The sequence below is a fragment of the Lontra canadensis genome, unplaced genomic scaffold (genome assembly GCF_010015895.1).
Source record: "Lontra canadensis isolate GAN:19392208 unplaced genomic scaffold, GSC_riverotter_1.0 scaffold65, whole genome shotgun sequence".
Lineage (NCBI taxonomy): Eukaryota > Metazoa > Chordata > Mammalia > Carnivora > Mustelidae > Lontra > Lontra canadensis.
In genome coordinates this window covers 4,518,957-4,544,660 of record NW_022631059.1, presented here as the reverse complement: position 1 = coordinate 4,544,660, position 25,704 = coordinate 4,518,957, and the positions used below count along the sequence as shown (strand labels likewise).

Genomic DNA, 25,704 nt, shown 5'->3' with positions numbered 1-25,704 from the left:
TCAGTAGAAAATATCCAGACCGAAATACAAAAGGAAGAAGAGTTAACAGCAAGGGAAGAATTGAAGATCTGTAGCTCGCTGTCCGTCTCATCGCGAACTGTTTTTACTTGTCACACCTCTTCTCCAAATACATGTTTTATCTCCACACCAACAGCCAATTCTCCAGCTCTCCAGACAACTCCTGGGTACTCTTCACTTCCGTTCTGTTTTGACGGGAGCTCCCTGGAGTCACGTCGGCCTCCTCAGGCTGAAGGGCTCCGTCCCACGGGACTGATGGCACATCAGATGCCAGCCGCGAGCACTGAGAACCCACACTCGTGTCTGACATGGCCATAAAGTGGAGTTCCCACAGGTGCCCCCACCTTCAGTTTGGGTAATTTGCCAGAACAGCTCCTAGAATGCAAGAACACACTTTCCTTACCTTTACCACTTTATTGTAAATGAACAGCCAGATGAAGAGGTACATAGAGCTGGAAGGGCCCCAAGCCTGGGAGCTTCTTGTCCCATGGAGCCGGGCTGTGCCACCAACCCAGCGTCTCTTCAGACCCCATGGTTAAGGGATTTTTATGGAGGTCTGATTACTAGGTGTGACGGATCGAATCACTGGCCGTTGGTGATGAGCTCCATCTCCAGCCCCTCACCACTCCCTGTGCCCCGCAGGAGAGGGCTGGACATTGCAACCCTCTAGTCAATATTTGGTCTTTCTAGCACCCAGCACCTCCCTCCCCTGTCCCAGGGCTGTCTGAGAGTCCACCAGGAGTCACCTTGTTCGAATAAAAGACATTCCTTGCACTCTAGAAATTCCAAAAGATTTAGGATCTCTCTGTCAGAACCTGGTGACAAAGACCAAATATACATTTCTTATACCACATTCACGTACACCTAATTGGCATCCCAGAAAGAAAGAAAAAGAATGGGCCAAAGGAAATGATTCAAAAGATAAAGGGCAATAACTTTCCAAAATTGATTAAAGTGATCGATCTATAAATCCAAAAATCTCTAAACTGTAACCAGGATAAATATGAAACAAGCCATAGCCCAGATAAGCGATAGTCAAACTGCTCAAAACCAAAGAGCAGGGGCGCCTGGGTGTCTCAGTGGGTTAAGCCTCTGCCTTCAGCTCAGGTCATGATCCCAGGGTCCTGGGATCGAGCCCCGCATGGACTCTCTGCTCAGCAGGACTTCTGCTTCCCCCTCTCTCTCTGCCTGCCTCTCTGCCTACTTGTGAGCTCTCTCTGTCAAATAAATAAATAAAATCTTTAAAAAGAAAAAAAAAAAAAACAGAGCAGATCTTAAAAGCAACTGGGTGGGGAGGAGGTATTAAAAAAAAAAAAAAACCATGATATGTGGGAGAACAGTGATAAGAATTATCACTGACTTCTCGGCAGAAACACTGGAGGCCAGAGACTGTGAGTGATACAGCATCCTCAGTTTGGGGGTAGGGGTGAGGCGTGCCAAGCAAACAATCTGTACCGGCAAAAATTGTCTTCAGTAGAGATGCCTGGGTGGCTTACTCAGTTAAGCATCTGCCTTCAGCTCGGGTCATAATCCCCAGGTCCTGGGATCGAGTCTCCCATCGAGCTGCTTGCTCCACGGGGAGGCCCCTCTTCCTCTGCCCCTCCCCCTGCTTGTGCTCGTGTTCTCTCTGATAAATAAATAAATAAAATCTTTTTAAAACATTTTTTTTCTTCAAAAGTAAAGGTGAAATAAAGACATTCTCAGACAAAAGCTGAGAGAATCTGCCAGATCCATATCATAAGACATGCTAAAAGAAATTCTAAAAAGACTACTGGCCTTTGAAGTAAAAGTAATAAATATTGTGTTTATAGCATATGAAGATGTTAAATATAAGGCAACAAGAGTACAGTGGGTGGGAGGGAGATACACAGAATTAGATTGTCCTACATCACAAGTTGTTCATGAAATAGCATATTATGTGGAAATAGACGAAAATTTATAGATTCATATTATAATCTCTAGAGAAGCCATTAATAAAGGTCACACAAAAAGAGGTACAGCTAAAAATTCAATACAAAAGAAAAAAATAGAATAAGAGAAAAAAAGAGATTTATCCAAAGGAGGCAGAAAAGGAGAAGAGAAACAAATGCCAAGACAGGAAACTTAACACCGGCTATACAAATGATGACATCACCTGTCATTACTTCTGGTAGTTTCATGTTTTATGGACTCCGTAGAGCATAGTACGTTTCTGCATATGCTATCATGTATGACCTGTAACGTTTTGCAGGTTTTTTTTTAAATTTTTTTTTAAGATATTCTATTTATTTATGTGACAGAGGTCACAGGTAGGCAGAGAGGCAGGCAGAGAGAGGAAGGGAAGCAGGCTCTTCACTGAGCAGAGAGCCCGATGCAGGGCTCGATCTCAGGACCCTGGGATCACGACCCGAGCCAAAGGCAGAGGCTTTAACCCACTGAGCTACCCAGGCACCCCGGTTTTGCAGTTTTTACTGTCTTTGTGCCTTGTTTCCTTTTTGTATCAGCTAGAACCTCCTGTACAATGTTGAATAGTAATGGTAGGAGTGGACATCCAGGCCTTGTCCTTAATGCACGGCTAAAGTTCAAGAGTAACAACCAAAATGTCAGTGGGGCTGTGGTGCAACTGGAATTGGATGTGTTTCTGATGGGAGCATAAGTGCTGTGGCTGCTTGGAAGGGCTTTTCTCTGTTTTCAGATAAGTTATACATGCATCTGCCCGGTGACTTAGTGTGCCCTCTTAGGTGTTTATCCAAGAAACATTAAAATACATCCTTATGGAAAGACTCCTGCCGTATGTCTTATTTATAATAGCCAGAACTGGAAACAATCCTCAGCATGAGAATGGGCAGAGTAAAATATGTGTACAGTGGAATACCATACAGTAGAAATAACTACCGAATAATATGGATTGATTTCAAAAGCATTGTTAAATGATAGAAGCCAGGACACAATAGAGGGTGGAAGTCCAAGGACGATCCAAACTAAGCTGGGAAGGAGAAGTCACAAATGCTTTGCCTGGGCTGGGTACAAGAGTGAAGTGGAAATGGGCATGAGGGAACTTTCTGGGGTCATGGAAGCATTCTGTGTCTGGTTGGGGGCCATAGGTCAATAGTTAGAAGAGATTATGAACTGTCAAAACTCACTGAACTGAAAATCTATACTCTGCACTTTATTGTGAGATAATTATACTTTAATAAAATGTTAATTTTTTTAATATTTCTAAGGCCCTGTGTTATAGGTACCGAAGTTATTCCTAGCTTCCAAACGGGAGAACGGAGGCAGAGCGAGGTCTGTTGACTTGCCCAGTGAAGCACAGTTCTTCGCAGACGCAGGGTGCTCTGGGTGCTCTGGGTGCTCTGGGTGCTCTGGCGGAACAGCCTCCCTCTTGCTCGCTGTGCTCATCCGCAGCCTGGCCCTGCGGTTCATTCCCTGTCATGGACTTTATTCTTCAGAGAAGCTCATGTATGTAGCAAACCCCAAAGTTAATCATTGTACAAGGCCAGTCAGCACAGCACTGCTGGTGGGTAGGGCTCCGGCTGTGTCACTTCTAGCGCACTCTCTCGGTCTGATACAATAAAGGGAAGGAGCCAGCTTGAGAAAACCTTGCGTAGTTCTGTTGGATGATTTCCCACGTATAGGGTAGAGTGAAAAGAATCAGAAATATGAACTGTATGCCACTATCTCCGTCAAAAATAAACGAAGGGGCCAGGGGACACTGCATATACCTGCACTCGTGTAAACCTAGAGCCTTTCTGAAATGAGACCCGAGGAGCTGGTGAGGTTAGTTTCCAGGGAGAGGAATTGAAGATCTGGGCGGAAGGGACATTCTGGAGCGCTCCTGTTCTGTACATCTTGGGTAATGAGGCATAAGAGTCTATATTACCTATTCAAAAAATGAATGAGTGCAGTTCCAATTTGGAAACGATTGAAATAGCTCATCGCACACATAGTGGCCTGAGCTGACAGAAGCCAGCTTCAGACTCCTCCCCCTGTCCCTCTCCCTCCTGTCAGTCAAACCCTGTGGCTTTTGCGTGTCAACCTCAGAGTTGAGCCTACCCCACCTTTCTCTGGGATCATTTCCCTTCCCTATTTGCTTCCCTTCCTTGTTTGCCTCGTCTGCCCATTTCCCTCCTCTGGTCCGTGCTCTCACTCCTGGGTGTTTCCCGGGTTTTGCCTACAAAGCCACATCCGCTTCCACTATGCAAGATCCTTAAAAACAGAGCCGGCAGACTCCTCCGTGGCTGGTTAAGGGGCTGGTAGCTGACAGAGGCACCCCAAAGGTCTGTTGCCTGCTTCTAGAATTCTACAACAGAGCAGATAACACCATCTCTTTCCCTTCAGTGGCTCCCCTTGACTTGTAGCTGCCTTTCCCAAGACACCATCTGTGAATGACTTGAGATGCTGCACAGATGAACGCTTTAAATTGATATTGAGTGTTTTATTGTCTGTTAGGCAAAATAAAACTAGTCCATGAAACCGGTGGGGTTTTAATTTTACTGATATTATTGCCCAGACAAGGGAAAGTTAAGAAGTTGGAGAGCCATTTTTTTACAGTAAGACAGACAGATGGAACTCAGGGCAGAAATGGTAATGACGGTGGAGCCCTGACCTGGGGAGCTGCTAACTTGCAGGAAATGGGGCCTCACACAGAGCAGTCGCGCATCGGTGTTGAGTGCAGTGGCTTGCCGACCTTCGCCAGCTGCCTGTCACCACCCTGCCCTGAGCCTTTTCTGTGGTTACTGAACTGCACTCCCCACCCCGCCCTGCCCAGTCTAACCGTGGAGAGAGCGCCACGGGAATCTCCTTGTACATTCACAATTTTGTGCTTCGGTTCCTGCTGTTTATCTTTACAGACTGTCACCCCCTCCTCCCTTGGCTCCTGTCCCTATCAGCCAGGCAGACTCCCTCCTTCTGGGTTTCTTCCCCGAAGCCCTCCCTAGTGTATTAGTGTCTTGTTGCTGCTCTAAGGAGTTGCAGCAAACTTAGTGGCTTACAAGAACACAGGTTTCTCGTGTATTGTTCTGGAAGTCAGAAGTCTGAAGTCCAATTCGCTTGCTCAGAGTTGAGGTGTTGGCAGAACTGCTTCCTTCCAGAACCTCTGAGGGGAGAATCTGTTCCCTTGCCTTTTTCCATTTCTAGCAGCTGCCTTGGCTTCATCTGTCTTCAGGACACATTGTTCTGGTCTTCACTTCCATCTTCATGTCACCCTCTTCCCTGGCTCCAACTCCTCCACCTGTCAGAAGGACCCTCGTGATTTCACGGGGCCCACCTGGGTCATCCGGGATCGTCCCCGCATCTCAAGATTCTTCACCTAACCACCTCTGCAAAGTCCCCTTTGCCCTAGAAGGTAACATAATTACAGCTTCTCGGATTGGGATGTGGACATTCTTTGGGGCAGGAACATTATTCAGCCTCCCACGCCTGGCGTCACCACTTTCCTAGGTACTTACTTGGACTTGGCTTTCCCTCGGTGCTCCCACAACTCTTTCCATCCTTCAGGAGCTCACTGAGTATCTGCTTTTTAATTGTCTGTTCACCCAACCAGTCCCCCTATTGTGAGGCGCCCGGGGGCACAGACGGAGTTGGACTCCTGTTGCTTGTGAGCCCCATGCCTGCCCTGCGGTAGACGGGAGTGCACCGCCTAGGATGACATGACCCCACAGTGCTGCCACTCCAGGGGTCCTAGCTGCGCCACTCACTGGCTCTGTCCCCACCGTGTCTTGTCTGCAAAATGGCGATGAATAGTCAAACCCAACCCAAGAGACTCACGGTAAGGACTGAAATGGTCACACATGTCAAAGTATGAGAAAAACTGACAATAATGAACACTTTGTCAGAGCAGCTAGCTCGCTTCGTCGCTGTAGGTTTCACCTACGACCTGACAGCTTTTCTATTCCTCTAAGTTATTCGTGACAAACTTAGGAAAGGGGGAGCTAACCTGTTTAGTTATTTTTACATTTAAAGTAATGTTTTCCTTGATTTTAAATATTTTTTCAAAAGTTGTTAAAGTGGCAAAAGCATAGAAGGTCCTAAGGGATCTGCCTAGGGTGACCACGAACCTGTGGAACATACCAGCGCCTCGGCGCGACCGTGAACCTTCACGCCTGCTCACCCTACGAGACAGACGCTCATGGTTGAAGGGAGGGTTAAAGACAGATGGGACTGCAGAGCCCACATGGCTTATGTGGAATTCGTAGAACTCATGGAATTCATGGAGACTCAGAGACTTGTGGCTCTTTGAACTACTCCAACAGAAGCCACACGTGCCCTGAAATCCACTTAATTCTCCCTGAGCACCTGTCAAGTTCCTGGCACTGTCCTAAACTCTTCTGAAGACCCCTGGGTATGTCCTCTAGAGGAGTGACCGGATTGCACATACTTGTGGTCTTCTTGTGTCTCCATCTTGGTGCATCCAGTGGCATTTCTGTCCCTCTCTATCACCTAGAGATACAAGCATCGTTTGCGTGAGATTTAGAGTTGGCTAGAAGTTAATTTTTAAGTACGTTGAGTTGTTCATCCTTAAAAGGCACCACGTAGCATCGTAGGGATGACAGCATCCCCTGTGCCGTTCCAAGGAGAGGATGTGCAGTCAAGTGAGTTGCTGGAGTGTGGTGGCAGGGCACACCTGTGTTCCGAGAGAGCTCACCAAGTCTGCTACAGTTACAGAAAAGACACTTTTAAAACACCTTGTGGCAAGTATTTTCATTGGGAACAAGTAGTCTGACCGAGGAGCATGGCTACTTGGTGTGCATGGAAGTCCTATTTTTAGAATGTCGTGAAAAATGGAGAAGTAGATGAAAGGCATTCTAGCTTTAGGAAATAATGCTAGTGGGGACTTTCGATTAAAGAGGTAATAAGATCTGCCTAGCAGAGTGAAGAGAGATGGTTTAGTAGTGAAAAACAAGGTTATCAGACAAGTAAATGGCAGGCTGGAAAATAAAAATGTATCATTTGGATGGCAGGAAGCCATTGCCTGTTTTTCAAAAAGCAAGATATTGAAGTTATCATACCCTCTGCATCATTTAACTTGAATGCTAAAGGAGTGATCCTGGAGCTCAAGTGACGATGGGAGGGACAAATTGTAGTAGTCCTGCTCAAAGATTAGGGTCCAATTTATGAATTTATCTCAGGGGTTGAGGTTCGAGTGTAGATCAAATATAAAATGAAGAACCAGACAGTTCTACAAAACTGGATGCAAGTAACAAAGGACAAAGTAGTTGCAGACCAGCCTGTGTTCTGTGGAGAGCAGACATCATGTTCTGATTTGAGAATGTGGAGTTTATGACCACTGTTGGGGGGTGTGGAGAAGCCCTGCCTTCACCACGGTTACGTGTGAGATGGTGACAGAGTATCCGGAGTCCGTATAGTTCAGCTGAAGTCAAAAGTGCTGTCCTTACAGACAAAAATGTGAATCTAGGGAAGGGATTCATCCCAGTGAGTCCTGCAGGAGACCTGCCGCACGCCCCCATAGCGGTCCCCTGGGCCACACCCCCTCCTTGTCTGGCCCTAAAGCCAGGTGTTACCACTATGTAGACTAAGGAGGAATTAGTTCTTACAGGTGTGATAGGCCAAGATTTCAAGCTCTCAAAAGTCAACAGAGATGCTCGTTGCAATAAAGAGGCATTCGTAGGGCTCAGGGGAGGCGAGGCAGGTGCAGTCATCTCCCACGGCCACTGTAGCTGGGGCCTTGGGTGGGAAGGAGCTCCTGACTCCGCACATGAGCCAGGAGAACCCATAAAGTGCCACAGGTGCTTCCTGAACAGAATTCCAGAGGTCTGAGTGATGGAGGGACATGGTGGTTTGAAGTGGCTGCCCAGTGTTGCCTCGTGCCCTTTGACTAGGAGAGAGCTTAGAGCTGGTGGCTGGGCAGGAGTGGACAGGAAGGCCCCCCACCCCACTTGTTGAACCACATCCCTCACATCCAAGAGGCCGCTCACCTGACTGCAGGTGGAGAGCAAGGGTCACCTGTGATTTCAACTCTGCCTGTGTTTCAGATGCCCGAGCACTTTATGCTGTGCTTGGCCAAGACGCCGAGCACTGTTGGAGTACTGGAAAGCAGAAGAGTCAGTGGGAACAGGGAAAATGTTTTGTCAGGAATCTAGGGTAGCATGGAGAAGGTAGATGAGGAAGATACACCAGTTACAGAGGAAGAAGGACAGCAAGATCCCTGCCTTCATGGAGCTTACATTTTCCCTGGCTTAGACAGGTAAATTAAGACACGCAAATAAGCCAGTCAGACATCGAGTACCAGTACGGTAGTAGGCATCCTGAAGCCGAAACAGGACAGTGTGTGACTTGCAGAGTGGAGTCGGAGCGGGAAGCTGCCTGGTTTGGGGGCCCTGCACGGGCTTCTGCCATCATTGACATTTTGAACTCGGACCAGAAGAATGAGGAGCATGTAGCCACGGGTGAGTTGACATTTTTGAACTCAGACCAGAAGAATGAGGAGCATGTAGCCACGGGTGAGCCGGGGGGGAGAGCATTCCAGGCAAAGGAGCAGTCAGTGTAAAGACAGAAGGAGGCACAGGTGGAAAGATTTGAGACTGGGAGCAGAAGACCATGGCTGACTGTGGTGGCCCAGACAGGACATGCTGATCATGATCGGGCAGCACGATGGAAAGGACCTCTCTGACTCCACTGAAGTCAGAAGAGCGGAAATCACAGCCAGTGTGAAGGGCAGTGTGTTGATTCTCAAGTTGGAAGGGTTGACTGGGAAACACGTTGGGGGATTGCGGGCTTACGATCTCTGTTGTCCACGAGAAGGCTGCTGCCCTGAGAAGGAGGGTAGCAGGAAGTGGTAAGGGGCTGGCAAGAAGTCATAGGAAGAATGAGGAGTAATTGCTATGTGGAGTGAGAGCCCGAAGAGGTGGCCTAGCTTAAAAAGGACAGTCTTCCTACTGGTCCACGCAGCTTTGTGGCTTTCCTCCAGCAAGACAGCCATCCCACCCCCAGAAGAGAAGCAGGTACAGAGATGTGTGGGTCCCTTCTGGGGGGTTAAGACAGAAGGACAGACAAGATTTTTAAGGACCTGGCAGTGTGGACAAGTGATGCTGGGATAAAGGACAAGAAGCCAACAGCTCTGGACCCAAGAAGACCCAAGTAGAGAGCTTTGGGCTCACCAGAACTCAGTGTAGACAAGATGGAGGTGTGTTGAGAGTGACGATGCCAGGGAGGCTAGAAGGATAGTCTCCAGTCAGACAGAAGGTTGGCTTTAATCTTTAAGATACTTTCATTGCATTACAGCTGCCATTTTGTGTGTCTTTCTCCTGAGTAATGAATCCATGTGTTCATTAAAGGAGACATGGTTGGCAGGTAGCTTGAACATCAGTGAATTCTGATCCTGAAATGAAACATTTCCTTTTAATTGTTGCATTTATCTTTCTCAGCTTTTTTTTTGTCTGCTTGAAGCCTGTTTCTTCTCTTGCTCTTTGAGCAGCCAAAATGGTTGTGTTGGATGCATTGGCTGTGTTAACAGGCCTCTATTGGACGCCTGTTGTCACTCCTAAATGTAACACCACAGCCATAATTGATGGAGAGTGGAGTTGTAAGCTTTTACGACTAATTGCAAAGTCTAAACTAAAACATTTCCTGGAGTTGCCTTTAAATACTAATAGTAATACCTTGTGTAGGTTTCGTACTTTACAATTCACAGAGCACTTCCGCGTACATCGTATCATTTAATCCTCACAATAAACAAGGCTTTTTGAATGCTTAGATCTTTCCTAAGTGAGAAATCACGTTGCACATCCTGATTTAATCCTGGTGGGTCACCAAAGTTCTTGATACAGTAACCACTTACCGAGCACCTTCTATGCAGAAAGCACTTTACTAAGGATACCAAGGGGTAAATTTCCAGTAAATAAATATCCAGTAAATGGCACCTCTCCAATAAATGTGATCTTGCTTCCCAGTCTGTTTTCCCTTCCTCATCATTGTCACCATTTCGGAGGCCTGCTAGCTAACCCATAAATTGATATAAAAATTGCTGGGAATTCATTGTGTCAGAGTTAAAGTTTTTACAACTAAGGATTCTGATACTTGTCTAAGCTCAGTGATTCTTCAGAAAGTCATCCTGTGGATCTCAGTTTGCGCTTCCTTGAAGAACTTGCACAATTAGTTGACTCTCAAAAAAAACTTCAGACATCCAGCATATTTGAAAATGCCTAGCCATCGCGTTCATGTCCTGATTAAGATGATTAGGGTATGATTCCAAGAGTACAACTCGGCCCTTGGCCCCCGAAGGCTCGTTAGGGATACAGAAGAAGGCGTAATCACCTCCGGGTTCTGCGAGGAGCCCAGAGGACAGAGAACTTCCCAGGAGGGAGCTCTGTAAGGCGGGGGTGGAAGATGGCACTGGAGCCGAGCCAGCCCCGAGACTTTGAACCTGTGTCCAGGAGTCCTTTCATTCCAGGCACATGCTCTGGGCCCCTGTGGCTCCTCACACGTTCTCCAAAAAGTAGAAGACCCCCAAATGATAGGAACCTTCAAAGACCCGCAGGCAGAGCGGCCCTTCCGAGTAAGCAGGGTGACCTGCATACCATCCTTCCAGGCCTGAAGGGCTGATGTGGCCTGGCAGGTTAGCTGAGAGGCTGTTCTGGTCTCGAGACTCAGAAGTGGTCACTGGGGTCATCGCCGCTCCGGCCATCTTCCTGCTCCTGGTTTGGCATCTTAATTTTATTAACTCTGGTGTTACATTACCTCTTATTCATGTGGTTTGCTACTGGGGGGTGGACAAACCCCAATGGCCCAGTATGTTTTACTAGTGCACTCACTTCCCGGACACACAGGTTTTTCCAGAAGTTTTCCCATGATACCATCTCTTTAACCGCTTCTGTGTATTTTACAAGGGAGGCTGATGTCTGGATTGCCAAATTATCTCTTGGTTCTTTTGATAACGGAGCTTAGGCGATCACAAACCAAAGACCTCTTCTGGGCAGATATGCCTAATGCTTTATTTTGACCCAGAATATGCAGCCGGCCTCTGAGCACCCCCTGAACACTGCTGAGAGGACCGCAGTGAGGGGCGAGGGCGGAGCGGGAGTTTGGGCATTGAGTCTAAGCGCCGTGACCGGCTGGGGCTGCAGCATCGTGCTTTCAATAACTGTGTTCTGATCATTTAGGTCTCTCTTTGTAGGGCATCTTTTATGACCAAGACTGTCCAGTACCAAAATGAGCTACATAAATTCCTAATCTGGGATACAGCTGGACAAGAACGAGTAAGTCGCCCTTTAATTTACTATGTGTTTTTCTGAGGCCCACATTAAAGCTCCGACCCAACCGTCAATGTCCTTGTCATCTCACGTTACTCAGTTCTCTTCCGTGCACCAGAGACACATTTATTTCCATTTGCGTCGGCCAGCCTTTTTCTTTTCAATTAGAGCCACAAAGTCCACTGATGGAAAAAGTGATAATGAGCACTGAGGGCATTTTTAGACTTTTTAGTGTCTTAAAGTAAATGCTGACTAACAGGCCTGATAAAATCCCTCTCAGAGCATTGTGTGTAATTTGGGGCTCCATCCTCCAGCAGAGATATAAAAGAATTAGTGGTAGAAAGGGAGAGTTAAGCACATCTCATTTATAGCTGCCTTTTAAAAGCTAAAGAGGGAACTTTACAGCATATAAAGTTTGAGATTTAAGTGAAATGAATGAGCTAACACAGAGCCGAGCGATAGGTACTTAATAAATGCCTGCTGATAAAATTGTCCCAGATGGTTATCTGTTTCCAGAAGGGCCCAGACCAGAGGTGGGGCCTGGGCGGTAACCTCCCTGTGCAGGTGGGACCTGCTGAGGCCGGTCCACATCAGACCAGGGCTGGGGAGGCAAGGCCGGGAACAGACACTTCCTGCTGCCTCATTTTCCCTCTGGGCCCGACGTCTGCTTTCCCTGTCGAGGTGCGTCTAGCAGCCACCCCATTATTCAGCTGCTATTTAATTTTGTTTTCAAACAGTACTATCAAAACAGAACATCTGATGGATGCACAGTGCTATCTGTAAGCTCTTAAAAGTATACCAGAAGTAATCAGGAGAAATAGTCTGTCATCACGGTCTTATCTAAGACAGCATAGATACTGTGTGTGGTATAAAATCTGACAAGAATCATCACAGACAAATGGGGGAAGACAAAACAAGCCATTACTGTTGTCCTAGATGTAGACACCATACATTTGTACAGATTGGACGTCTTAAGTTTGCTCTGTTTGGTTTCTTCTGGGTTTTTTTTGTTTGTTTGTTGGAACACCGGATGTCATGCCCCGCACCCAGTTACTCATCTGAGATACATCTGCTTAATTTCCCAGTCCGCATTCCTACTTTGTTTGTGTTGTGCCTCTAGAATGGAGTGTTTAGGATAGCTAGACCCTTTGCTAACCATCACTCTTCCATCCTTCACAAGTGTTGCTTCCCGTAGTCTCCATGAATATATCCATAGACACAGCCTTGGTGTCTGTCCCATTAGCTAAGAATGCCTGTGGCTCTTCGTACCAGTAATATATGTACCTTTCGTTGAATCCCAAGTTTCAATTACCCCCTCCTATATATTCGATGATACCGCAAAACCCTCATCATGAAGAATCATGCTATAACAGAGGCTCCATTACCTTCGGAATCAGAGCCTGTCCTAGTGTACATGGTGATACCGAGCATCTCTTCTCTCTAGAACATAAAGAATAACACAAGGCTTTACGCCTCTCCCTTACTGCTACCGGAATAGCAGGCTTCTTTTAAGTTTTGTCATTAGCTGGTTTGCCTGCCTCTTGTTTCCCCACTTCTCATTGATTCTGCACCAGGGGTAGTTGCTCTGAGATGCAAACCTGCCTCACCTCTACCTGCAGCTGGTCATTGAGCCAGGCTGGCCTGGGGAAACGGCAGGCAGGCAGGCAGGGGTGGGGAGGGCTGCCCAGGGGAAGCCCGTGCTGCGGAGAGTGTCAGGAGAGGAGCACCCGCTGGGGAGCATCTTCTCCAGCCAGGGGCTACAGGGCAGGAGCTCGCGTGCAGGCTGGCCAGGTCACGGGGCCGAAGAAAAGCAGAGCGTCTGCCAGCTAAGCGCACGTGGTCAGAAACGCCGGGAGCCGCGTCCCAGACACCGCTGACTGCCAGTTGACGCTGCTGGGCGAGGCCTTGAAGACCGGACTCGGCTGGACCCATTTTCGCTTCCCTCACGCTCCCAGCCATGCCCTGTTGCTTCTGTTCAGAATATTCTCCCTCCCACGTCAGCCGAGAAAACACACACGCAGCCTTCAAAACTCGCCTCAGGTTACCTCAGGGGGCCCTTTCCCAACCATCCCTGCTGTGTTCTGACAAGTCACGGCTTTGCCATTTGCCGCCGCTGCTCAGCTCTGCGTCTGGAGGTCGCCGCTGAGTCCTCCCTCATCTGCCCCGCACACCGTTCTCTCAGCGCCTCCCAGCTGTGTCTTCCACCGTACACCGTCCCGTCGCCTCTCCGCCTCCACTGCCAGCCCTCCGAGCTCAGCCGCCTGGGACTCCCCAGAAGGTCCCTGTAGCCTTCGAACTGGTCCCCACCGTCCCCCTTCCCAGCCTTCCACCTGCATCACTTCTCCTCGCAGGACCTGGAAGGATCTTCTGAAAACAGAAATCAGATGCTCTTGTCTTCCTGCTTGATACCTGCGACGACTTCCGCTGCGCTCAGAATCGCCGAGGTCCAGACTGCGGCCTGCAACGCCCTGCACGGCCTGCTCTGCCTTCCCGCCTCCGTTTGCCCTCCTAGCTCATCCTCCCTCCCGCCCACTGAGTTCCCGCCCACTGGCCTCCATTCAGTGCCTCTGACACCCCGAGGTCCTTGCCACTCCAGCGTTCGCGTGCATTGTTTCTTCTCCTGGAACTCTCTTCCCTCTGCTCAGAGCGTGGCCAGCTGGCTCCTTCCCAGCCTTTTAGTCTCAGGCTCAGTGACACACCCTCAGAGTTTTCCCTAACCACCGCCCCCGCTCAGCCCTAAGCAGGGCCCCAGTGCATTCTCCATCACTGCCTCCCATTCATTTTCCTCAGGACCCTCATTACAAGCTGTAATCAGATGATCTGTCGACTGAACTTGATTGGCAAGAGTTGGAGCCAATGTCTTGTTCACTGCCATATTCCCACTGCCTGGCCAAGCACTGATGCTCAGATCCCGGTCAAACCAGTCAGTGAGGGAACACTGGAGAGGATTTCTTGTGTCCTACGCAGTCTTTGATTGCCCCCATCCATGGGATTGTCTCCTCTATCCTTACTCGTCTGTCTTCTGATAGACTGTGAGCGCCTTGTGGGCAGGGACTGTGTTTGTGTCTGTGCTCTCAGCCCTTGGCACACAGTATTGATGTCCGTGGATTTCTGTCCGTTGATTGCCAGCCCTACTTTTGCACAGATAAAGAAGGATAGATCCTCTACCGTTGCCACGTGAGTATTGCATGCCTCCAATTATAAATTTCTGGTATGTGCATATGTATTGTTCCCTACAGTAGTAAGACTCATCATGGAAGCAAGAAGCATCATAAAATGAGAATCCTTTCTGAAGAGATGACGGTTCAAACATCCTCCCTGTTGGACTCTCACGTGGGTTGCTGCCTCTGGTTTTGGCAGGTGGATTGTCTTTCTGATGGTCCAGTTGCAGTTGATTTGCAGATTGATTTCATTAAGTCAATGAAAGTGATTTTGGAGAACTTCACAAGTGTCATGCAAAGCCTGCCAGTGGTAGCAGTCTTGTTAAACAAAGGGGAAAATACTGATCAGGATGATGATACGAGTATTTCAGAAGATAATGATTTGTGGGCCAAAGAGTTAAGCAGCCTAGGAAAAACTGATGGAGTCCTCGGATATTTTTGTAAAAATTCCCTTTTTGTGATCAGATAGGAGAGTCAAGCATGAAATGAAAGATAGACATCGTATTGTGCTAGCGTATAGTTTCATCAGAAGAATCACAGTCAGGTCCTCAATCAACTTCGATTCAGCGTTCATTCAGAAAAGTACCTCCAGGTTGCAGTAATAAACCTAATATTTTTTCCTAGCATCAGATGAAATGCAACTTGTTCGGATAATTTCAATTTATTTTCTCAAGAGAGTGCCTTTGTCAGATCTTTCTGTCCCTGTTTGCTATCCTAAACAAATTCATTCATTCCCCAGTCATCCTTCACCAACAAAGACTCCCACAGTCGCATGGAGACAAGACCCCTCACCAAGCACAGATGGGCACCACAGATACCATAGATAAACCATAAATGGAACAAGAACATTTCAGATACTTGGCCAAGAAAGCTTAACAACTCAAATCGACTAGATAACTGCATCCAGCCCTTAGAGGCACGTGAATCTTCACGTGGTCTTTCCTGATGATCCCCTGCAGAGGTTAGAGCACCGGGAGGCACAGACTCAGTTATTGTCGAGTGAACAAGGAATTGTTCTCCTGTTTAAAATCAGGAAAATGGGGCACCTGGGTGGCTCAGTTGATTAGGCATCTGCCTTCGGCTCAGGTCATGATCCCAGGGTCCTGGGACTGAGCCCTCCCATCAGGCTCCCCACACAGTGGGGGTCTGCTTCTCCCTCTCCCTGTGCGTGCCACTCCTGCTCATTTGCACGCGCTCGCTCTCTCTCTCGCTCGCTCTCTCTAGCAAAAATAAATACATAAAATCTTTTTAAAAAATTTTTTAAATAAAATCAGGAAAACATGTGGTAGCTGAGTATCTTCTGAGCTGGGGTTGACACTTTGGCCTATCGGCCAAATGCAGCCTGCTCCCTGCTTTTATAAAGTTTTGTTGGAACACAGCCACACTTGTTTATGCACTGTCTGGAGAAACTTTCACTCTTCGTAGTAGAGTTGAATAGTTGTGACAGAAATCACATGACCCACAAAGTCTAAAATACTTACTACGTGGCCCTTCCCAGAAAGGGTTTTGCCGACCTTGATCCATTGGAGCAGAGATGTGCTCACATCCTTTGAGTCTGTGTTTTAAGCTGCCACTTTTTTTCTTTACGCCAAAAGATCATGGAAAGAGTTTCAGTGTCCGTAAGGGCAGGGTGGCTTATAAGGGACTAACCCTTCCGGAGAGAACACTTACACACAAACTCTGGACAGAACATCAAAAACAGCTTTCCGAAGGCAGTGCCAGATGTACTCTGTGTAGTCAGAGAGTGGGTGAGGCTCGTGTTCGTATAGCTTTTCCCCAGAGGGTGCTCTCTCGTCTCTGCCACACAGCATAGCTAGGACTCAGGCAGAAAGCCCTCGTTTTTAGCTTGTGGTATTTGAGGACAGAGTTCATGCTGCTAGAGTTGCTGGGGGGTAGGGGGACAAGTCCCAGAAAAGATGGATCCAGCAGGGAAGGAAGCTCCAAAATCTGCTTATAAATTCCCTCAGGCCTTCGCTTGACTCCCCACTGCAAGTGTACAGGGGAGACATCGAGGAACCCAACCGAAGAAAAACAGAGCAGCAGCAACACTGAGCAGAGAGACCGCGTGGGGCTTCCCCTGAAACTTCGGAAGGACCAGGCTTTACCGGGAGAGACCATGCCCCAGAAGGACAAGCAGACCCAAGCAGGCCGACCCTCACCATGCATGAAGCCGATCTCAGGGTGACTGTCCAGGTTTTAACACTTCAGAGAAGATCATAGAAGCCAGATAGTTTAAATACACTCACAGACTTCAAGGAGAAGTAGTCTTACCAACTTCACTACAGATGGGGACCCTCACACAGAAGGGAAACTAACGATGGAACAAATGGAAATGCTAAAGCTGAAGACCCCGGGACCCATAACGGGAAGCCCCCTGCGTGGCTGGCAAAACAAACCAGCCAGTTGGGGGAACAGAGAGTGGGGGACGTGGACAGTCTCAGCACCGGGGGGACACATCCCTCAGCCCGATGCGTGTGAGTGGAGACCCGGAAGTTGTGAAGAGAGAGGGAAAACAAAAAGATACTTCAGAAAATTTCCCAAATATGGTAAAACCTATCACTTCACAAATCCGAGAAGTTCTAACCAATCTCTTAAGTACAAAGGAGAGCACACAGATTGCTGGAATCCAGAGAGAAAGAGGAAAACTGAAAGCAACAGAGATAGCAGACACTCTGCACAGGCAACAGCAGCGCACGTGGTCTCCAGCTTCTCGCAGAGGTGGCGCAGGCCCCGAGACAGTGGGACACAAGCCTCGTGAAAGTGCTTGAAAGCATAAGATGTCAATCTGCCAGAATTGGCTTTCAAATACGAAGTCCAAGGAATGACCTTTTTGGAGGAACAAAAGCTGAGAGGGTTCAGTAGCAGCCCCAGGGAGTTTTTCGAGCCTAAGGGAAGCACCACCACGCAGTCACTCAAATCCCAGGAAGAATAAGAACTGCTGGACGTGGTAAATGGGAAAATCTATCTTTTCTTCTTTTTTTTTTTTTTTTTAAGGATTTTATTTATTTCTTTATTTGACAGACAGAGATCACAAATAGGCAGAGAGCGAGCAGGGAAGCAGGCACCCCGCTGAGCAGAGAGCCCGATGCGGGGCTCGATCCCAGAACCCTGGGATCATGACCTGAGCGGAAGGCAGAGGCTTTAACCCACTGAGCCACCCAGGAGCCCCTATCTTTTTTTCTTCTTAACTTACTTACTGGCTGTTAATGTAAAAATTATAACATTGGGTTATATGGCTTACAATGTATGCAGATTTTAAATATTTGACAGCAGCACAGAGGATGGTGGGGGAGAAATTAGGCTCTTGCAACATTGTGATATTTTATGTGAGGTGGTACATTTTAAATTCTAAGTAGACAGAAAAATGTGTATTATAGTTATAAGAGCAACCACTTAAAAATACCAGAAGGTATAGCCAAAAAGCTAGTGAGCAAATTAATATATTAAAGTTGAATACTAAAAAACAGTTGATGCAAAAGAGGAGGGGGAAAGGAAAAATAGATTTTTTATTTATTTTTTTTTTTTTAAATGGCTCAGTCGGTTAAGCAGATATCTGCCTTTGGCTCAGGTCATGATCCTGGGGTCCTGGGATCAAATCCTGCATGAGGCTCCCTGCTCCACAGGGAGTCTGCTGCTCCCTCTCCCTGCTGCCTCCCGTGTTTGTCTCCCCTTGCTTCTTCTCTCTCTCTCTCTCTCTCTCACTCTTGTTCTATCTCAAATAAGTAAAATCTTTTAAAAATATAAAAATAAACTAAATAGATGGAACAAATATAAAATAAACAGTGAAATGGTAGACCTTATAACCAGCACACAGTTGGGCCTGGTTTTTTATCCAGTCTGACAACCTCTGCCTTTTAAAAGTAGAATATTCATTTCCTTTACATTTAATGTACTTCCTCATATAAGAGGATTACCTTCACTATTAAAACATAGCCTAAAAATAAGGGAATGGGAAAGGATATCCTATGCAAATCATAAGCAAATGAAAATTATTGCAGTTACATCAGTATCAACAAATCAGTATCAGTAAGGTAGACTTGAAGACAAGAGTGATTATCAGGAATAAAGAAGGTAGATAACACAGGCATTAAGGAACTTTCTGTACTGATAGAAATATTTTATGTATTGGTAGGATGGTGTTTACATGGATGTACATAAACATTAGTCATTTTATCAAAACTTAAGATCTTTTATCTAACTTAACCGACTAAGCCACCCAGGTGCCCCAAGATCTTTTATCTAACTTAAGATCTTTGCATTTCTTTACATAAATTTTACCTTACAAATTTAAATGCTAAAGAAAACCAAAAACCCAGCAACCTTGTAAAGGATGTTGTCAGTGTAATAACATCAAAAATGAAAACCAAAAATTATATATCTGATAAGGGGTTAATACCCAAAATAAACAAAGAACTTACACAACTCCGCACCCAAAAAGCAACAACAAGAAATAATCTGAGTTTTAAATAGGCAGAGGAACTGAAGAGACATTTTTCCTAAAAAGATATACAGATGGCTAACAGATATATGGAAAGATGCTCAACATCACCAGTCACTAGGAAAACACAAATCAAAACCATGAGGAAATATCACCTCCCACCTGTCAGAATGGCAAGTATCAAAAAGACAAAGAGGGGCGTGTGGATGGCTCAGTCGGTTAGGCATCCGACTCTCAGTCCCAGCTCAGGGTTTGACCCTCAGGGTCATGAGTTCAAGACCTACACTGGGCTCCATGCTGGGTGTGGGGCCTACTTTAAAAAAAAAAAAAAAAAAAGACAAGAAACAGCAAGTGTTGGCGAGGATGCAGAGAAAAAGAAACCCTCTTGCACGGTTGGTGGGAATGTGAAATGGTGCAGCCACTGTGGAAAACAGCATGGAAGTTCCTCAAGAAATGAAAAATAGAACTACTGTATGATCCAGTGATTAATTCCGCTGCTGGGTATTTACCCAGAGAAAATGGAAACACTAATTCAGCATTGTTTGCAATAGCCAAGAATATGGAAGCTGCCCACGTGTCCATCAAACGATGAATGGATAGGGGTGTGCTGTGTTTGTGTGCAGGATGGAGTATTTCTCAGCCGTTTTTAAAAAAATGAGATCTTGCCATCCGCAGCAACATAGATGGAGCTAGAGGATATAACGCTGAGTGAAATAAGTCAGAGAAAGACAAATACTGTATGATTTCACTCATATCTGCAATCCAAACCATAAAAAGGGCAGAAACAGTGCCATAGCTACAGAGAACAAAGCAGTGGTTGCCGGGAGGAAGGGCGGAGGTAGGGGAGGTGGGCAAGAATGGGTACAAGAGAGTGGAAGGTGTGGGCTCCCAGGCACGGAGTGAACAAGTCACGAGGGTGGCAGGTGCAGCAGGACGAATGGAGTCCGTGATTGCGATGAAGGGGGCGGATTGGTAGCTCTGTAGGTCCCCATAGGGACTGCAGCGTAGCACATAGACCTGTCCCGTCACCATGTGGTACACTCGAAGCTAACATAGCACCGTGCGTCCGCTCCACGTAAAATGAATGGACGGAGTGAAGGAAGGGAGTGAAAGGGAAGCTGATAGCATCCCCGTTGTGCTCTCCGCGTGCTCCCCCTAGCCCTCCTGTGAAAGTCAGTCCAGAGTCTTCTCCATCTAATAACGTTTCCTATGCTGCAGTGCTTTTTTGCTTACAGTCCTTAGTTTTGTTGTATTCTCTCTCCAACTTAATATATTTTATTGGAAGTTATCTGGCTTTCATCCCAGTGGCAGAGTTTTCTCACAGAGAGTAGGAAAGCTTCGCACGTGTGGACACCTGGTCTGGCATGTTAGTTTCATGTCGCCTCATGCTTAAACATCTCTTCCTTGCTCACCAGTTCCTGCTACCTACAGGGCACCGGGCATCAGGCTCCAGAGCTAACATGGTATACGCTAAGCAGACATGCTCTCTTCCCTCTCGGAGTTTACAGTCATAATTCACTCTCTGTTGCAAAACTCAAATTAACTTAAAAGTTGAGAAGCCAGAGGTTAAGCTCATTGGATAAGAAGTTGCAGAATCTGTCACTCTGTGTGCGACTTGTATGGTGCCCCAGATGCCTCCCTCTGATGACAGATCCTGCCTGTACTCGGGGGTCAGCCTCCGGAACAGAGAAGCAGGATGAGAGTGCAGGGCTATCTCATCAGCCCCAGGGGTTAGGTTTCAAAGTCAGGGTCTAAGACAAAGATCTGGTAGAGGTAAACTGCTTCTCTGCAAGCTGTCATTGCAGCCACCAAGCAGGACGCCCAGGATCGGCACTGACCGGGTAAAGAGCCGCACACTTTCCACTTTTTCCATCTCGCGCTCATCAGGAGATGCGGTCTGTTGACTGAGCCCTGCGGTTATCCCTCTGCCTCCCCTTCCAGTCCCTTCCCTCCCTTCATCAGGTAGGGGTGAGGGGCGGTTTGTAGGAAGGGGCCACACACACAGTGAAATTCATGTAAATGAAATGAGAGCTGTACCCACATTTGGGAATTGCCACGTGTGCGGATATCAAACAAGCGAGTTACAAACTCATCCAAGTAGTGAATGTAAATGTGTACTCATTTCGGTGGTACAATCAGCATTTAGATTACAGGCTTATCTTTACGGCACCCAAATGCAGCCACTTCTCTGGAGAACTATTTACAGCATTATTTTTATCTCCTAGATAGTTTGGGAAGCCAAAGTTTAAAGGACTATTGAACAAATGAATTCGGGAATTATAACACTGAGTTCAGTTAAAAAGCCTTTTTAGCTGAAACAGTTGGTTATAGCCCCATATTTAATTCCTATAAAACTGTATTGTAAACCATCTTCTGAGAGACGGCATTACGGGAAGAGTTTCTTGCCCTTGGTAATTGCCGCTGCGTGTGCCGTAGGCGCAGTGTCATCTGCTCAGGCTTAAGAGAAAGATTACCTTTCATGCAGGCCCGCCCGCTGGGCTTAAAAGTCTGGTGAGAAACATCTTTAACCCGCTTTCCCAATTTTGTTGTTTCTTTTTCCCCCTTCTCTGCAGTTTCGTGCCTTAGCACCAATGTACTATCGGGGCTCGGCTGCGGCCATCATTGTTTATGACATCACAAAAGAAGTAAGCCTTTCCGTTTGCCTTAGACTGTTTTGAAAGCTCCCTCTCGGCTGCTTCGGCCTCCGGTCGCTATTCCTGTTCTGTGTTCCAGGAGACATTCTCAACCCTGAAGAACTGGGTGAAGGAGCTCCGGCAGCACGGCCCGCCCAACATCGTCGTTGCTATTGCTGGGAATAAGTGTGATCTTATCGACGTCAGGTGCGTTACGAGACCAGGAGATGACCGTGCTGATGATGTATGTGTTCCCTTTCCTCCTGAGCAATGTCCAGTATGAGAATCTGGCTTTTACTTTATCTCTAACATTGAAAAATTCCTTTTTGTTTAGTTGGAGTCCTAAAGTTTCAAACAAAAATTAAGAGTTCAGACATTTGGGGCTGATTAGGTGGGAGGGGCACAGGTATATGGTTTATGTGAACTGTGCTTACATCATACTTGACATTGTACGAGATGAGTGTAGCCCCCCAGTTCCCAGGACATCAGGGGCTTGAGTGGGGAAAACATACATTCTTTAAGAGAAACACATTCACTGGCAATTTCTCTGGACCACTCCCATGATTCCCAAAGCAATGACTTGACTTTGGTGGGGAAAGAAACCCTTGCCATTCTGCAGTCGTTCCATCACACGGATGCCTTGCTAGTAGTGCTGAGTTCAGGTTTGTGCTGAGTAACCACGGAAATGGTGTGGTTCTCAGGGCTTGGTCACTAGCTGTTCATGACATCCTTTGGCATCACGAGCCCGGTTAATTACTGGGTAGGTGGGGGTAACGTAAAGCTCTTGATGGGTAGAATTTCTGATTTGCGGTTGTTGCTTTCCAGAGAAGTCATGGAGAGAGATGCTAAGGACTACGCCGACTCCATCCACGCAATTTTTGTGGAGACCAGCGCGAAAAATGCGATAAACATAAATGAACTCTTTATAGAAATTAGTGAGTATCTCTGTGCCCTCTGGGTTTTCTCTTTGCCAAGCGGCTGCATGCAGAATTACACAGCTGGGGAGAACTCCCTCAGCACATCCAGTGGTCTGGTCTCTGCCATTGTTCTCAGCGGAATGAGGTGGGAGAGGTGGGAGAAGGTAGGAGTGGCGGTCTGCTCTCAAATTATGTTGTAATTGCTGGGGAGCTGCTGTCTGGACTGCAGCCCTGAAGAGTGTTGTTACCGAGCAAACAGTGCGCGGGGCCTCGAGGTCCTGGTAGCTGCCACCTCTCCGTCAGTGTCTCTTTAAATGTGTCTCAGTCATCAAAAATGAACAAGACAATAAAGGGAAAGGAAATGCAAATGTGACTTCACTGTAAGGAATCCCTCAAAAATGAACACCAGGCAAGGAGAAGGTAGGGCCTCCCTGGCCACCCTTCCCCCTTCCCTTTCCAGAAGTGTTACCACGATGCCGCTAGATGCGAGGAGGCTGCTGCATCCCTTTGGGATCCTCTTCAGATTGTATCTGTGTTTATTCATTTCATTCAAATTCATCAAAATATTTATTGAGAACGGTTCCAGGCTCCAGGGAGACCGTGGTGAACTAGACAGGCGCAGCCCCATCTCCCGAAGCTCATGTTCTGCTGCAGGAGCCAAGCAGTGAGCACGGAAGCCAGTAAGATCCCTTCAAATGATGCACAACGACACGAAAAACATAATTTGGGATGAAGTGAAGGAGTGTCTGTAGGTGGTCAGGGAAGGCCTCTTGGAGCAGGCGGCATGGGAGCTGAGATCGGATAGAGCAGGCTCTGCAGAGATCTGGGGTTCATGCTGACCTGATGGTAGCAGACTTCCAGGTGGAGAACAGGAGAAAGCCGACAGGGCATGGTGAACTTCCTGGGTGAGGTCAGAGGTGACCGAGGCTGGAAGCTCACTTGGCCATCATGTAAAGGAGGGAGTGCAAAATCCAGCACCCCCCGGGGCCAGGCAGGGACAGGCCACCAGCACTGGGACATGGGAGCAGCAGAAGGCCCCAATGATCCCAAAAGCTGGCACAGGTGGGTCCTGCTGCAGCAGGTGGGGTCACCATGGAATAGAGGCTCCTGGTTGTCCAGTCAATTACTGAGGTTATTTTTACCTTTTTGGATGATTTTAATTTGTTCGGAGATCTGGATTTTATGTAACGTCCCACTGTTTAGACGTGGCCATTTGGATATTTTCAAAGCCTTTGCAGGCCGATCAAGCCCGTCTGGCACCATAAGGGGCCACTGCCTGCTGGCCCACAGTCTCTCGTCCAGGCCCTTCCCTTCAGCATTTGAAGTCATGATGTCTGTTGTCTTCCTCGACTGTAAAGAACAGCCACCCAGATGCAGGCTTGAAAGGCAGCCTGAGGCCGAACCAGAGTTTTTCAGTTCGAGCTAAAATATCTTAAGTGCATGGTGTTGTGAGTGCGCCAGACTTACTGCCGCTTCCTAAGCATCCTGTACTCCAGCAGTATTCAAAACAGGAAGGTGGCGAGTTATGCCAACAATGAAAATTCGTATATAAAAACTAGCGTGTACATATTCATTTTAACTGCGAAAAATAAAAAAAAATATGTTCACAAAGATTAGAAAAATTTAGAGAGAAGTAAATTGAGTTTATTGTTTACTGGGTGTTGTAAAATTGCATTAGCACAATGCCTGGCATGCTAACTTTTTATTGAAGTGTAATATACATGCAGAAGGGTGCTTAGAACGATAAAACACAAGGAATTTCCACAGAGTCCACTCCTGCAGTTGGCGCTTAGATCTAGACCCAGATGTACCTCAGAAGCCTCCCCATGCCGTTCCAGTTTCTCCCTGTCCCCATGCCCCCAAGGGAAGCGCGGTCCCGATGGCTAGCTCTTCAGATTTGTTTTGCCTGTTTTTATACTTTATGGGTTGTTGTTGTTTTTTTAAAACATACTTTCTGTCCTCTGTGCTGTCTGGCTTCTTTAGCTCTACGGTACATGTATTAGCTCTGTCCATATCACCGCATGACTCATCCTCATTACCGTGGTGTGTGCGCGAGAAGTGGGCCAGAATCTCCACTGTAGGTATCCGTCCTGTTCATAGCTCCGTGCGTAGCTGCTTGTAGTGCAGAGCTGTGGCACCCAGTACCTCTGAGCGCTCACATCAGACCCGGTGTGCACGCTCTGCGGTCACATGTTTGTCAGGTCTATTTATACCCCAAAAAAGAGTCACTGAGTCACTGGGTGTGCAGGTGTTCAGTAGGAGGTCTTCAAAGTGGTTACACCAGGGGCACCTGGGGGGCTCAGTCCTTAAGCGTCTGCCTTTGGCTCAGGTCATAATCCCAGGGTCCTGGGATCGAGACCCCACATCGGTCTCCCTGATCAGCAGGAAGCCTGATTCTCCCTCTCCCACCCCCCTTGCTTGTGTTCCCTCTCTCGCTGTCTCTCTGTCTGTCAAATAAATCAATACATAAAATCTTACCCCAAAAAAACAAGAACAAAGTGGGTACACCAGCAGACACTCACACCAATGGCAGATGGAACCGCAGTCACTCCGTGTCTGCTGTGTAATCGTAAACTGCATTTATCATCAACGGTTAATAAAGTTGAGCCCCTTTCTGGGTATTTATTTATTTTTATGTGAAAATACCTGCATATCCTCTTTTGTGAACTTTTGCCTATTTTCCTTTTAGGCTGCCTGCCTTTTTCTTAATTATGTGTATAGTTTCTTTTGGATACGAGTCCGTCGTTGATTGTGTGTGTAGGAACGCTCTGCTGTGCGACTCGAGCTGCATTTGTGAGTCCGCTGTCTCGCAGAGCTGCAGCTCTTCGTTTCGATGTGATCTGGTTTATCCTCCTTTCCCTTCACAGTCGGCACTTTCGGGCTCTCGGTTAAGAGGTCACGGTCTGTTCTGCAGGTCCTCAAGGTGTCCTCTGCTTTCTTCCAAGATTATTGCAGCGGTGGCACTGTAATACCAGCTGGATTTCCATGATCTGTTTATTAGAAATATGTAACAACAAGAAGCTTCAGGAAAGCTATTGTGTTTTTTTTTTTTTAAGAATTTTTATTTTTACTTGACGCAGAGAGAGCACAAGTAGGTGGAGTAGCAGGTAGAGGGAGAGGGAGAAACGGGCTCCCTGCTGAGCAAGGGCTCAGCAGGGAGCCCGATGTGAGGTCGATCCGGGATCCTGGGATCATGACCTGAGCCGAAGGCAGAGGCTTCACTGACTGAGCCGCCCAGGCGCCTTCAATAAAGCTTCTGAATAAATTCGCAGTTTATTCACGGTATCTACAGGTATTTGAAAAGTAGCTGTAGGACATTCTGGGGGACATCACGTGTAGACACATGCT

General features: G+C 47.2%; 1 protein-coding gene across 1 annotated transcript in view; it reads left to right on the top strand.

Moving 5' to 3' along the window:
• RAB22A (RAB22A, member RAS oncogene family) overlaps positions 1-25,704 on the top strand; it is a 50,522-nt gene that overhangs the window by 21,659 nt on the left and 3,159 nt on the right. Inside the window, exons 3-6 of the mRNA XM_032878906.1 lie at positions 11,132-11,213; positions 21,380-21,451; positions 21,540-21,646; positions 22,265-22,374. Of these exons, the coding sequence (XP_032734797.1) occupies positions 11,132-11,213; positions 21,380-21,451; positions 21,540-21,646; positions 22,265-22,374 (371 nt within the window). The remainder of the gene's footprint in view (positions 1-11,131; positions 11,214-21,379; positions 21,452-21,539; positions 21,647-22,264; positions 22,375-25,704) is intronic.